The 15,346-nt window shown below is 34.8% G+C and overlaps 1 protein-coding gene and 1 long non-coding RNA gene across 2 annotated transcripts; one reads left to right on the forward strand and one right to left on the reverse strand.

The window, feature by feature from the left end:
• Window positions 1–364: 364 nt before the first annotated feature.
• On the reverse strand, window positions 365–1,703 carry LOC131051386 (uncharacterized). The gene is made up of 2 exons (XR_009107114.2): window positions 1,581–1,703; window positions 365–764 (listed from the first exon to the last, which is right to left on the reverse strand). It is a non-coding gene; the product is annotated as an uncharacterized LOC131051386 (long non-coding RNA).
• A 255-nt stretch (window positions 1,704–1,958) lies between these two features.
• On the forward strand, window positions 1,959–8,227 carry LOC131051385 (phenylalanine ammonia-lyase). The gene is made up of 4 exons (XM_057985882.2): window positions 1,959–2,437; window positions 3,363–4,614; window positions 6,472–6,680; window positions 7,018–8,227. Exons 2-4 carry the CDS (start codon window positions 3,587–3,589, stop codon window positions 7,905–7,907), a joined length of 2,127 nt encoding a protein of 708 aa, XP_057841865.2. The 5' UTR covers window positions 1,959–2,437; window positions 3,363–3,586; the 3' UTR covers window positions 7,908–8,227.
• The last annotated feature ends 7,119 nt before the right edge of the window (window positions 8,228–15,346 follow it).

A 15,346-nucleotide genomic window follows, 5' to 3' on the forward strand; every position in this document is an offset into this window, starting at 1 on the left:
AGAAATACTTTTTTTAACTATACCTACTCTAAGTTAGAAAGTTGGGACACGTTATTTGTTATAAGATAACCTTACACACCCAATTCAAAACATATTAAATAGTGTCTATTTAAAATGACATCTACCTAAAAATTATAATACACATTCAACCATATTTATTAATTAATTAAAAATAAAAAACACAATTCCGATTATTTGCTATAAGATAACCTTACAAGCCCAGTTCAAAACATATTTAATAGTGTCCATTAAAAATTATGTCTACCCAAGATACACATTTAGCTATGTTTATAATTAATTAAAAATAAAAAGTAAATTATATTTTAATTTTTAATTAATTAAAGAGGAAGAGCACTACCATTCATGTTCCAATAATCATTCACATTCATGTTCCAATAATCATTCACATTCATGTTACAATAATCATTCACTCCTTGCACACCCAACTACTAACTTTAAAAAACTCAAAAACAAATAACTGAACGCCCATAATAAATTTCACATGTACCAATCGCTGCTCATTTTGTGGCATTTTGGATCATAATTGACCCATGTGTGCACCTTTATTGGTACCCATTACGCACAATTAGGGCATTTGTGCATAAGAATTGGCAATTTTAAGTGCATGGTTATTGGGGCATCTTTAAGCAGTATTAGGTGATGCTTCAAAATGTGTCTTTTTTTACCCTTGCACGCATAATGGATCCCACATCGTGCATCATCACTACCCAAAAGCCATTTGTTTTTGTTGTCTTGCATCATTACTTGTAGAAACAACCAAAAAAAAATCGTCAAAATCTAATATACCTTTTAGAATTTGTCAATGAGTAAAATTAACTATGAAGACAACCAAAAAAAGATTTGTAAAAATCTGCTATACAATTTAAAATCCATCATCATGCATCATTACTACCCAAAAGCCATTTGTTTTTGTTGTCTCTGCATCATTACTTGTAGACACAACCCAAAAAAAATTGTCAAAATCTAATATACCTTTTAGAATTTGTCAATGAATAAAATGAACTATGAAGACAACCAAAAAAGATTTGTCAAAATCTGATATACAATTTAAAATCTATAAATACAAAATTAAATATAACCACTTCTAATGGGCTTCACCTAAATACAATAGAATGTGCATTCATGTCTATCCAGACAGACGTCAATAAATGCTGAAGTCAATACTCTGTGGGAGTTTGAAAACCCCATTTGTTGAATGCCAAAACAGTACAAGCCGAATTTTTAGGGTTCATTCAAAACAGTAGAACCCGAATTTTTAGGGCTTATCAGAAAAAGTAACACAGAAAATAGTAATGGAGTGTAATTTAGATAAGGCACTTTTGGAGTGTGATCTAAATAAGTCACTTTTCCAAGATAATGTTTAATAAATGAAAAAAGAATTGAATACACCATTAGAGATACAGTTGCTTTTTAGCAGACAACCAGATAGTGCCAAAATAATGCAATTGGTGAAAACCAAGAGCCAAGACAGTAAACCGTCCACAAACAGTCCACAACAAACCGTTTGATATAATAAAACAACGTAAACAAAAAGAAAACCACCGAGCCATTAAAAAAACCTGTTAGATGGGAAACACAACATAATCTTCGGTTGCATTTTCTAGCCAGTACACCCAACCCTTTCATTCTTAATTGATTTTACTTCCGTCTGAAGTCATTTACTCCAGTTGGGAAGCTTGTGAAATGGCAAGGAAATGGCCCACACAAAACTCATTGTGAAAAACGCTTCCTGTTTTGACATGGTTTTCCACCAACCCCCACTCTGATTTGACCGTTGACCCTCGTCATGATAGTGTCATGCTTTCACAGAGTGCTTAGGTGGAGAGCAGACTGACCGTCAGATCCTCCTAACCACTGGACGGACAAGATCCAATCCCAACTAAAACCATCATCATGCATCTAGAGGAGGGCTATATAAGCTCTGCTCTGGAGCAGAATAAACCGGGCTAACATTGCAGAAGCTTAAGAACAAAAGGCTTTCTGGTTAGCTCATAACATTATTCACAGATTGAGTAAGATTCAAAACAAAAGTGGCTCTGCTAAAGTCATTTACAGACTGAGTACTATAGCATTGATCTTGAGATTCACAACAAGAGTGGATTTGGTAAAGAGATTGAGTGATAGTCCTGTGAAGATTCACAAGAGTGGATTTGCTGAGAGAGTTATAGTGCTCTGAAGGTTTAGAACAGCAGAGGAAGTGGTAAAGGCTTGCTTTCAATACCATTAAAGGCAAAGGTGGTGTTTTTGGTGATTCTCCTGCCTCCTGGATCATAATTCTGGTGGTAGCTGATTTGGTGAGCATTTGGGTGTTTGATTTGGTCTTGCTGGCTTTACAATTTAGCAGCTTGGAGAGGCGGTGTTGTGAATTACAGGAGATACAGTAGCTTTGAAGGAGCTCTTGACATTGCAGTTGAAGGTGTGTGGGTTTCTCTGTTTCTTTATTCTCTGGAGACCAATTGATCTATTTCAGACATCTGTGATTGTTAATATGGCTTATATGTTTGATGTTTGGAAGGGCCACAATAATGCAATATTTTGTACTGAATGTTTTTTATGCTTCTGGAATGATAATGGTTTTTTTCTTATTCAATTGTCTGTCTTAATTTAGGATCAATGTCCATGCCCGATATTTTATAGGTGAGGGTCTTAGAGATTTGAATCAGAATCAATTGCTATTTTTATGTTTAGTATAAACTTCAAGGTTTCATTAATACTATCTCTCAGGGTAGACCGGATGATCAAGCCATTTTTCATTAATATTAGCTCTCAGAGTAGATCAGATGATACGGATGATGGTTATAGGTTTGATTCTTCTGGATTTACCTTCACATGAGTGGAGGGCAGCTCATGCAGAAAGAGGTTACAATGATATATAATAAGACTTTGCTGCTTAACAGAACCCACCAAAAATTGATTCCTCCTGTTAAAAATAATTCAAATTTTCAGAATACATAAATTGTTTTTTAGAATGACAGATAAAAAACTATATCCTCTTTTCTAAGATCAGCTTTAAACATGGGTTTTGGGATCCTATAATGGATCCTTATTCCTTTTTGTTTGTCATGCTATATTGATCATGAACTTAATCGAAAAGTTGATGTCAGAAGAGCCAACCAAGTTTTTCCAAAATCCACTTCAAGCTAATATTATAGAAGTATGAGGTACAGAAAGACTTGTTCAAAATTAAGAGAGAATTTTGAAAGTGTAAGGAATATGCTTATATTAAACTTTATGGTAAATGTTTAAAAATTAGTTTGCTTACGTGTTATCAATTGTAATTTGTTTTTTTCACTTTCTTTCTTGCCTACCTGTGTTTGCTTACCAGGTGTTTATGCTTGCAGGAACCTTTGCTGTTGACATCACAGTAGCATTGAAGGTGTTTGAAGTGCTTGCCCACCAAAGAGTTTTGGCCATATAATAGTATTGAAGGAGTTGTCGCTCGATCTAGTAGGTGCTCTGGTCCATTGAAATTCAGCTTGATCATTGTGATATAGCTTATAAGCTTATAATTGTGAGCCTATAAGTGCCCGTTTCTGAAACTGCAATTTCAATCCAAAGAAAAGCAATGGCACAGGAAGAGTTCACGGCCGAGAAGTTATGCATCAGTGGAGCTGGGTCTCCCAATGACCCCTTGAACTGGGTCTGGGCAGCAGAAACAATGAAGGGTTCCCATCTGGATGATGTGAAAACACTGGTGAAAGAGTACAACAACCCCACAATAAGGCTCCAAGGCTCCGGCCTAACTGTGGCCCAAGTAACTGCGGTGGCCCGGGTACCCGCTGCCCGGGTAGAGCTTGACCCGGCTGTAAAAGGCCGGGTTGATGAGAGCTCTAACTGGGTGATGGATAGCATGGCTAATGGGACTGACAGTTATGGGGTCACAACTGGTTTTGGGGCAACCTCGCACCGTCGGACACGACAGGGTGAGGCCCTGCAAAAGGAGCTGATCCGGTTCCTTAATGCTGGCATGTTCGGCACAGGCGAGACCAACGTGCTACCCCTGGAGACCTCCAGGGCAGCAATGTTGGTCCGGGCCAACACACTTCTCCAAGGCTTCTCGGGCATCCGGTGGGACATAATTGAAGCCATGGGGAAGCTTTTGAATGCTGGGGTGACCCCGCGGTTGCCTCTCCGAGGCACCATAACAGCCTCGGGTGACCTTGTCCCACTGAGCTACATTGCCGGCGTGCTGACCGGCCGACCCAATGCAAAGGCTGTCTGTCGAGACGGTTCCATTCTTGGGTCAGCCGAGGCACTTAAGGCAGCCGGCGTGCCCGACGGTCCTTTTGAGCTGCGACCCAAAGAAGGGCTCGCGCTCGTTAATGGGACCGCCGTTGGGTCTGGTCTAGCTTCCACTGTGCTGTATGATTCAAATATTTTGGTTCTTCTGGCAGAGGTTCTCTCGGCGGTTTTCTGTGAGGTTATGCAGGGGAAGCCCGAGTTTACTGATCACCTCACGCACAAGCTGAAGCATCACCCGGGTCAGATCGAGGCAGCGGCTCTCATGGAGTATTTGCTGGACGGGAGCTCCTACATGAAGGCGGCTGCCAAGCTGCATGAAATGGATCCACTCAAAAAGCCCAAGCAGGACAGGTTAGTGCCGGACTGACAAAAGTTTAAGTTTTTTGTATTTTCTTTTGGCTCTGTCTGATTCTGGTTTGTTGGGGTTAAGTTCTTTGGTGGGCTTGTGTAAAGAAAGTGGATTGGATTAAATTTGTTGGTATATGTTTATGAAACAATCAAATATGAATTTGTGGGATAAATAGTTTTTTATGGAGTTATGAATTGGTGAAGTCAAGATTCTAACAGAAAATTATATCTTGATAACAAAAATCATGAAAAAACTTAACCATCACACAATTTCAACCAATTGATTGTGATTTATAGATTTGTGGAATTTTAGGAAAATAAAATAATTTTGAAGTGATTTTAGTTATTTCTCTAGATTTGGAAGTCTATGGGATTTAGAATATTATTAAATTTAGCCGACTGACTCATTTGATTTGTTAGATTTAAAAAAAATTGCTGTCCTCCACAGAAACAAACTGACAACACAGCTTTTCTAAAGTTTTACTTTCGAAAGTTTCTTCTCTTTTTGTTGTTGCAGAAACATTACTTTACACAAACTTTTCAGCCATCTGACAGGCTTGCCCCAAAAGATAATCTTAAAACCATTGAATATAAGAAAAGATCTGATCCATAAATTTAGGTGCAACTTGTTCAGAAAAGCTGTAGCAAATCCCAACTGCTCTCCTCAATATCTAACAGCACTATGACTGCAAATACAGCAAACTTCTGATTTGATAAATAGCTAACTTAGCCCTCTCAGGCTCTGCCTAAACTTATTGTCTGGAATTTATACAGTACTTCATATTGGTGGAATTTTTGAATAATTGGTGGAAATGTGGGAGGGAATAGAGATCTTAACAAGATTCAGCTGGGGTCTCAGTCCATGGCGAGACTCTCTGGTAAAGTATAAGGTGTCTCTTCTCAATCTATATAATATTGAAGGACGTGTCATATCAGTATCACTGATGATATTAAAACTTCACAAAACACATTTAGAAATGGTTCAAAGAAAATGTCCACATCTCACCAACCTCGAACTAAAGTTAGAAAAATGTCTTCCCAAACTCCTCTTGAAAGTTAAAAGTAGAAATATGTCTTACCAACCTCTGCCTTTTATAGTTGTGTAGCAGGTCTCACCAACCAGGGAGGAAGAGTGGTGTTCACAGCTAACTAGTAAGATTAGGTGCATCTTTCATTATTATTATATAGTAAAGTGTATTATTGTCTTACGAAATCCACTACTACAAATCTCATCCATTATTATTGGCCCCATGTTTGCATTGGGGTATGCGGTGTCTTCACCAACCACAATTCAAAACCTTTTTATTATTTTAAGGACTCACTACTTGTTGATTAAGGAGAATGGGTAGCCCACTTAGATATTTGCAGTATAATGGTGTGGGCAAATACACCTCAAATCATTTTGGATTTGACAGCTTTTGTTAATGGACAATTGCTTCCACAATTTTGGGGAGGAAACAATCTACTTTACACCCTTTTCACAATTAACATATGCTTGGAGGACCCCTAGGAATTTCATTATTTAAGTGCTTAGAGTGATCTCTTTTTGTGGGTTGCCCCTTTGCATACTTTCCACTTAGATTTCATTATTTTCCACTTAGATTTCATTATTTTAAGTGCTTAGAATGATCTCTTTTTTGTGGGTTACCCCTTTCTACCAACCATACAACAGCTTTATTACAAGCTAAATGTATTACTTAAATATAACTGGGCAGAAGTTTATATTGTATCTATTTAGTTTTATTATAGTTTAGTTTATAAATTGTGAGTGTATGTATTGAAAGATTTGTTTGGGATGAGAGTGTATATATGGATTGTAAATTTTTATGTAATTTTAATAAATTGATTGAAATTTTGCAGATATGCTTTAAGAACCTCTCCACAATGGCTTGGCCCACAGATTGAAGTGATCCGCATGGCCACACGAATGATCCAGCGTGAAATCAATTCTGTGAATGATAACCCTTTAATTGATGCCGCTAGAAATAAAGCCATACATGGTGGCAACTTTCAAGGAACTCCTATTGGTGTTTCTATGGACAACACTCGCCTTGCCCTTGCTGCCATTGGTAAATTCATGTTTAATGTATCTTTGATATTTGATAGATAAATATTTGTGTTACTTTATCTAGAATTAATTTTAATATATTATTTTTAATTAAGGTCATTTAAGTAGCAACATGCACCTTTAGTGTTAGTATAATGTTGATAAGTAATATTTTAAACATCTACTGACATAATATTTTTACAATTTCTCTATAATATATTTAATTAAAACAAAGAAATAAATAAATTAAAAAACTTGGCAATCAATTCTCTAAAAAATATTAGTTTTGTCAAAGCATCAAAGGCAAATTATTAGTAATTAATTTTTCTGTAACTAACTCTTTTTTGTGTCATTTTCAGGTAAGCTCATGTTTGCTCAATTCAGTGAACTTGTCAATGACTTCTACAATAATGGACTACCATCCAATCTAAGTGGCGGCCCCAACCCAAGTCTTGACTATGGACTCAAAGGTGCCGAAATAGCAATGGCATCCTATACCTCTGAGCTACAATTTTTAGCCAACCCTGTTACAAACCATGTCCAGAGTGCAGAGCAACATAACCAAGATGTCAACTCCCTTGGCCTGATCTCATCTCGCAAAACTGCTGAGGCAGTTGAGATACTAAAATTGATGTCATCAACATACCTAGTTGCTCTATGCCAAGCTATTGACCTTCGACACCTTGAGGAGAATATGTACTCGACTGTAAAACAAACAGTGGCACATGCATGCAAGAAGACATTAACCATGAACCTCCAAGGTGAGTTGTTGCCTTCACGTTTCTGTGAAAAGGACCTCCTCAAGGTTGTTGAAAGAGAGCCTGTTTTCTCCTATGTTGATGACCCTTGCAGTGCCTCATATCCTCTCTTCCAAAAACTTCGACAAGTCCTTGTTGAGCATGCCTTGCAAAATGCTGATAAGGAAAAGGACTCCAACACTTCAATTTTTCACAGAATCAGTACATTTGAAGATGAGCTAAAAGAAAGCTTACCAGTCGAGGTTGAAAAAACTCGAGAGGCCTTTGATAAGGGTGTTGCCCCAGTTCCCAACAGAATCAAGGAATGTCGATCATACCCACTATATGAGTTTGTGAGATCACAACTTGGGACCTCAATACTAGTAGGAACAAAAAGCCAGTCCCCCGGACAAGACTTTGATAAGGTGTTGATCGCCATTAATGAAGGCAAGCTAGTGGAACCTTTGCTCAAGTGTGTGGAAGGTTGGAATGGTGCCCCAATTCCAATTTGAAGTTAATAAATGATAAAAATAAATAAAAATAAATCCCCCACTAAACATATACTATAAAACCTTCTCATATGAAGTGTATATATATACACAATGTTTGTGGACTCCTCCAAAGAATCTTTTCTTTGAGGAGGTAGGGCTATTTTTGTATTTTTTAATGTATGCAGAGTTTTACATGCCTTGTACTGAAAGGAAAAGGCAAAATTTGTATGGTGTAACTTGTTGAGACACCTAAAGTTATTTTCTCTATGTGTCATAATGATTGTGCACCGAGCACTAATGAATTGGAATACCATAAATTATTAGCAAACATGCATTTCAAATTGGGACTTATTTTATCACTTTTTGTGTTTGGCAATGATTGTCAAATTATAATGAATGGCCAACATTGTAGTAAGAATAAAAATATAAAGTAATGAAAAGGTATAATGTTTCATAAGTAAATAAATAATATGATTTTATAATTAAATAAGTTATTTATAGTGAATTAAAAAAAATGCTTGAAATATAAGAAATTATATATAAAAAGGTGGACATATTGAATCATTGTTGAGGTATGTATAGCTCATTCAAAGTTCTCATTGTTTGGAGCTTGATTAAGATTTCAAGTGCATATAGTAAGATAAAATAATGATAAAATTAGACAGACATGATGATTCACAAATTTAAAATAATTTGATCAAATATTAATCACTATAAAAACTACATAGATATTGGAGAGTTAAAAAAAGAATAGCATTCATTGTAGTATAGTCTATGAATTAATTAGAATAGAGAGAGGAACGTTACCGCAATCATTAGTGATGTACATTGTTTAACTAATGTTAAACTTCTTAGGTTGGATTGTCCAAGAGATATTTTATTCGATTTGTAATATCTAATATTTATTAAATATCTTGAGTAATAATATTGATTAATGTGATTGATCTAAGATTTTTTAGGCAATGTTAATCTTGTTGTCTCATCATAAAAAATGAATGGAATTTATAACAGTATTAATTTATAAAAAAATCACTGATAAATTGTGATTTTTATCCTATATTTTTGCTCTAATCAAATGAACATTAACTTGTAGACTTTTTAATCTCATCATGATTTTACTAAGCAACTATGAAATATTGATAATTGAATAGATCATGCATGAAATAATTTAAATATTCTTAAAAATAGAACACTTTATGAACAAACCACTCTAAAAGAAAGCTCAAACTTTCCTATGTGATGCAAATCAACAATGGGAATCCAAAAAGGATTATCAGTGGTTGCACCTAACTCCAAAAACAAAACTCTCAAAACATTAAAATGTAGCAAAAGCATGAAAAGGCGTCATTAATATTCATGGAATCTATATATAAACAAATATAAAAACTCACATTCCTAAAGATAAATATTGCATCTATCTACTTGAATCAAATCCGTGTCTAAACACTTCCTCTAATTATTTTTAAATTCAACAAGAAAACCCACTTCTGAAAAAGAAAAAGAAAAACAACAACAACAAAATTCAACTACAAGCAAAGAGATTCGTCGCAAATATCTAAGAAAGTCACTCCAGCAACCTTCTAACAAAACAATCTACTAGAAAGTGTCATCAAACTTTACACAAAGAAAAAATCATCACAAAACTTCAAATCTACCCAAAAATCATTATAACCAACAAAAAGAACTTGCAACACACAATAAAATCTAAAAATTACACTCTCTTGGGTGCCACTGTTAGATTCTTTGCATTTTTCCTCTTTTTCTTCCTATTCATCCACTTTCTTGTGCGTCTTTTTTCTCATGGAAACTTGGGCATAACATTTATTTAAGAATATCAATCCTATTCAATGCTTTCCCTCCTCGACATGGAACACATATTCTCTCTCTGGTTCCCACTCTCTTTTTACAAACAAATTAAAAATAAAACAAAAATATATTTTTGTTTGTGCAAGATTGCATGTGCACTTGGATTCTCCTCCATCAAATGTACACATCAAGTAAGAAATAATGTTTCATGAGTGAGAGCTCATGAACATTCATTTGATATTGGAACTCCAAGCCTGTTAAGTTTTGAAGCTACAACCCATGTTGCTTCTTCCCTCTTCTTTATTTTCCATTTGATTAAATAATCCTTGTACTCCTTGCCCCGTCTCTTCTTGATTGTTCTAGAATCCATCACTTCTTTGATTTCTTCTTCATTCTTCTCCAGTATTTGTTGCACCCACTATTTTATATCTAGAAAATCTAAAATACCATTCTCCTTTCCACTAGTATCTCCATGAAAGTGATACAAATCAGCCTGAAATATCCAACTTTAATTACCTTGCACAGTCCAATCTTTTTCCATTTCAATTTGTTAAGGTACCATAGGGAAAATATTTCTCATAGATGAGCTAAAATCAAGTCTCCGACCTCAAATTCTTTCTTTCTCCTTTTTGAATTAGTGTGCTCCTTGTATCTCTTGGTGCTTGTTTCTAACTTCTCCTTTATATCCTTGTGTAATTCTTGCAAATACTCTACATAATCTTCAACTACAACGCTTCTTTTTCTCAAATATGCATCATCTCTTAATTCATTAACTCTTTTTGGGCTAAATTCATAAAAAATATGAAAGGGACTCTCTTTTGTACTTTTGTTGATAGATTTAATGTAAGCAAATTCAGCTTGTGCTAAAGTCACATCCCTTTTTTTTGACTTCCCATCAATCAAACACCTCATCAAATTTCCAAGGCTTCAGTTGACTATTTCCGTTTGTCCATCCATTTAAGGATGACATGCTAAACTAAAAGTTAATTTTGTATCCAACTTCTTCCATAATGTCTTCAAAAAATAACCAACAAATTTAGTATTACTATCTGAAACAATAATTTTTGGTAAACCATGTAACCTTACAACTTCCTTGAAAAATAAATTTGTTATGTGTGATGCATCATTTTATTTCTTGCATGGAACAAAATGTGCCATTTTTTAGAATCTGTCGACCACAACAAAACTAAAATCATTACCTTTTTTAGTCTTTAGCATCCCAAGATTTAAATCCATACTCATTACCTCCCTGAATTCTCTGGGAGGGGAAATGTTTGATATAACCTCGTGTTTTGGCTTGACCCTTTTTCATATTGGCATATTGGACACCCTTCCAATATACTCTTTACATCCTTACTTAGTTGTGGCCAATAATAACCTTCACTAAGCTGCCCCAAAGGTTTGTCCACTCCAAAGTGTCCTCCAAGTCCCCCATTATGTTTTTCTCTAATTTTTTTTTTCTCATTGATCCTCTTAAAATGCACAACCACTACCCATTAAACAATAACCCCTCTTGAAGGAAATATTCCAAACATTTGGTTCTACCCTTTTCAAATGGACATTTACAAGTTGTCCATGCTTCACCAAAATCAGGATCATTCTCATGCATCTCCTTCATAGAATCAAAACCCAAAACATTATTTCATTTCTTTCAACAAGAGGCACCTCCTACTCAATACATCAACTACCTGATTTTTTTTTCCACTCCTATGTTTGACAAAAAATGAATAGCTTTGAAGAAATTCAACCCACTTCATATGCCTTTGGTTTAACTTACCTTGGCTATTAATAAATTGTAATGCATGATGATCAATGTAGAGAAAAAACTCCTTTCCACTTCTTGAATGCCTACACAATAGCATATAACTCTTGACCATACACCAAATAATTCCTCTTATCTTAATTTAGCTTCTCATTGAAGTAAGTTCTAGTTATGCCATCTTGACTCATTTTTCCTCTTCTAGCTATTCCACTTGCATCACAATCAACTTGGAACACTTTGTTGAAATCTGATAAAGCTAGTATGGGTTGTTCCATCACCTTCTCTTTTAAAATATTAAATCTTCGCTTTTCTACAATTGTCTACTTGAACTCCCTTCTTTCTCCCTTCATTGTGTCAATGGTAGGACAACATATCCTACTAAAACTTGTGATAAACTTCCTCTAGAAGCTTTCCAAACCACAAAAACTCCTTGCTTCAAACATACTTCTAGGTGTGGACCAATCTAGAATTGCCCTAGCCTTTTCAAGGTCCATCTGCAAGCCTTCTTTTGAAATCACAAATCCTAAATATACCAACTCCTCTTTCATAAAGGTGCATTTCTTAAGGTAAACCAAAAAATTATCTTCCCTTAATCTTTGTAAACAACCATCAGATGTTTTAGATGTTCCAACTTTTCTTTGCTAAAAATCAATATGCCATCTAAATGAACAATTACAAACTTATCAAGAAGTGGTTTGAGCACCTCATTCATCAACCTCACAAATTTTCTTGGAGAATTTGTGAGACTAAATGGAATAATAAGCCACTCATTTAACCCCTCATTTGTCTTGAATGTGATCTTCCATTCATCCCCTTCTCTAATCCTTATTGGATGTTACCCACTTTTCAAGTCAATTTTAGTGAAGTATTTTGCTCCACTCTAGCAATTCATCAATTCATCCATGTGAGGAAATGAAAACCTATACTTGATTTTTATTTTATTGATAGCTCTAGAATTTGTGCACATGCATCATTCTCTACCCTTCTTGGGTACCAAAACTCCTATTATCTCACATGGACTTAAACTTTCTCTTATTAAAGCTTTATCCAATAATCCTTGCACTTGTTTGTTTATCTCTTCATTCTCTTAGGGGATTATTCTATGTATTTTCTTGTTTGGTAAACTTGCTCCCAATATCAAATCCATACAATGGCTTACACTCCTCATTGGTGGGAATCCATCTAGAAGATCCTTCATTAGAAGGTCACCATATTTTTTCAAGATTTCCTTGATTTCTTTAGGCATTTCTTGTTCTTCATTCACTATCCCATCTTCTTTTGGCCTAGAAACTAAAGCATAACGATTTTTTTCTTTTATCTTTTTAAAATTATTTTGCAATGATCATGCATACCTTGGTATCTTTGTCCACTCCCTTTTGCTTCTCTTTTAGTGGGTTCATAACATACTTTTTCTTGTCCTTTGTGATTTTATATGTCTTGTCTTCACCATCATGCATAGCTTGCCAATCATTTTTCCTTGGTCTCCCTAACAAGATATGACAAGAATCCATTGGCTTAACATCACATGAGATCTCATCCTTGTAATTTCCAATCTAAAAATTTACTAAACATTGTCCATTCACCAAACATTGATGCCCCTTTCGCAACCATAAGACTTGGTATGGATTTGGGTGTTTCATCCTTTCTAACTTCATCTTCACAATCTCTTGAGATACTAAATTATCTATGCTACCATTGTCCACAATTATGGTTCAACATTTTCCTTCCCCTTCCATTTTCTCCTCTTCCCCTTGAAGTTTTACCTCTTCCTCTTCGAAGGCCTCCTCTTCCCCTTATGTTGTTATTATAAATTGTTCAAGACCAAATCATCTCCTCTTCCTTTGATGGTTGTCCTCTTGCACTTGTATTTTTTCCTCTACCTCAAGAAGGATTTCCTTTCCCTCTAAAGTTCCTTATTGTCATCTTGCCAACTTTTCTTCAGCTTTAAGAGCATAGTAGTAGACTTCTTCTGTTGTTCTTATCATGACCATGTTATGCTCATCTTAGATTGAGATTCACAATCCATTCACATATCTTTCTACTTGTTCCTCATCATCTTTAACTTATACAACACAAATACCCAATCCATATAATTAATTTGTATATTCCATAACACTCAAATCCTTTTATTTCAAATTATGTAACTCTTTTAATAAATTGATATGATAGTCTACAGACAAGAATTTTGCCTTCAACTTAGTTGCCATCTTGTTCTATGATTTAATCTTTTCCTTTCATTTCCTTTGTCTCTCAATCTGTAGTTGATCCCACCAATGGGATGCATGTATCTTCTGTAGACACATAAAATTTTCCTTTAAATTGTCCTCATGATTAATCAAATTTCTTCTAATATTTAAATGGATATCAGTATATATTCATTAATATTTTCTTTCATTTGATATAAAAATTATTTTATCTCTCAATTCATCAAAATCCATTTCAATCCTAAATTCCTAATCTCCATTATCCATTTAATCTCTTCCATATCAAAAATATATCTTGTTTATCTCCTTCCATACCCATTAATCTCATCTACCTAGCCAATGTGGGATAAACAAACAATATCTCCAACCACCTCCTTTATCCCGCATTCATCTCACAATGAACTTTCTTTATGAGGACATCTATAAATGCATTCCTCCTCTCACATTTGAGTCTCACACTTCTTTAAACTCAAGCGTTGTAGTGTTGTTTTAATTTCTTTTTCATATTTAGTCTTTGTGAATCATTCATCATTTTTCATCAATCAACCAATCTCATTCTTCCATAGCCTCTTGTGCAAATTGCTTGAAAAATCTAAGAGAAAAGGCAAGGTCTTGGTTGATAGATTAACAATGAAACTTGAAGTGTCTTATAAATGCATGGTTATGGTCTCAGTTGTTCATTTATTTTACATTTTTGCATTTTATAGGGAATAGACTCCATTGTATGGTGTTGGATCCAAATTCTTAAGTCTTTGGCTCATAGTTGGGCTTTTGAGAGTGCAGAACAAATTTATGTATCTGTCATCATCATTTGGAACGCCCAGTGGGACTAATAGCCCTTGTCCTTTCATTAATTGGGTTTTCGCTTGATAGAAACGACTTTGTTTACATTTGCAGGTGAAAAGATGCTTTCAATTCTTCATATATGCATTTGAATGGTTTAGTTATTCATAATATAATGAATTTTAATTTCCTTTTCTAAAGCTTTGATGAATCTCTATGTCTTGGTTTTCATATTGGCATTGCAAGTTAAAGGTTGTAAGATTTGGCTTTATAGTTATTCATTGCATCTGCTTGAAAGATTTTATAGCCATTTCTATAAATTTGTTTTGTGCAAAGTCTGTAATAATGGCACTTTAACAAACCACACTTCTTCGAAGGATTATATGAAAAAATCATGTGCTTTAGTTTAAAGTTTTAGAACTTATTTCAACTCATTTGTTTGTGCATATTCTACAATCATGGTATCTCATGAAACATATCTACCATAACACATTTTGTCTAATGAGATGAGTGCCTTGTCAATGCTTCCACATCTTGCTCCCCCTTTTGTTTACTACTCTCTTAATCTAGAGTACAATGCACACTATGATTTCTAATCTACACATCGACAGTACATCATCCTATTCTCTCTTTAGAATAGATGTTATTCTCTCCTCTTTTTTCAGCAAAGAATTTATAATACCAAGTAGTAATAATTAATGAACTTCAAAGTTACAAAGAAATAACTTAGAGCATATATAAATGAAAAACACATATAAAGAAGCAAAGTTTCCTTAAAGGCTCAAAGTCATTTGTTGCTTCTCTAGGACGAGAAAATAGTGATTAAGCTCAATGTTTTACAAATCACTATTATCATATCAACCTTTCTTCGAATAACTTACGTAACCCAGTGTGTCAACTAAGAT

This window comes from Cryptomeria japonica, chromosome 11 (genome assembly GCF_030272615.1).
Source record: "Cryptomeria japonica chromosome 11, Sugi_1.0, whole genome shotgun sequence".
NCBI lineage: Eukaryota > Viridiplantae > Streptophyta > Pinopsida > Cupressales > Cupressaceae > Cryptomeria > Cryptomeria japonica.

Excerpts from the sequence above, each read along its gene's own strand:
- LOC131051385 (XM_057985882.2), top strand. The coding sequence starts at position 3,587 with ATGGCACAGGAAGAGTTCACGGCCGAGAAGTTATGCATCAGTGGAGCT. Across the intron at positions 4,615-6,471 it reads AAAAAGCCCAAGCAGGACAG|ATATGCTTTAAGAACCTCTC; the intron begins GTTAGTGCCGGA and ends GAAATTTTGCAG. Across the intron at positions 6,681-7,017 it reads CCTTGCCCTTGCTGCCATTG|GTAAGCTCATGTTTGCTCAA; the intron begins GTAAATTCATGT and ends TGTCATTTTCAG.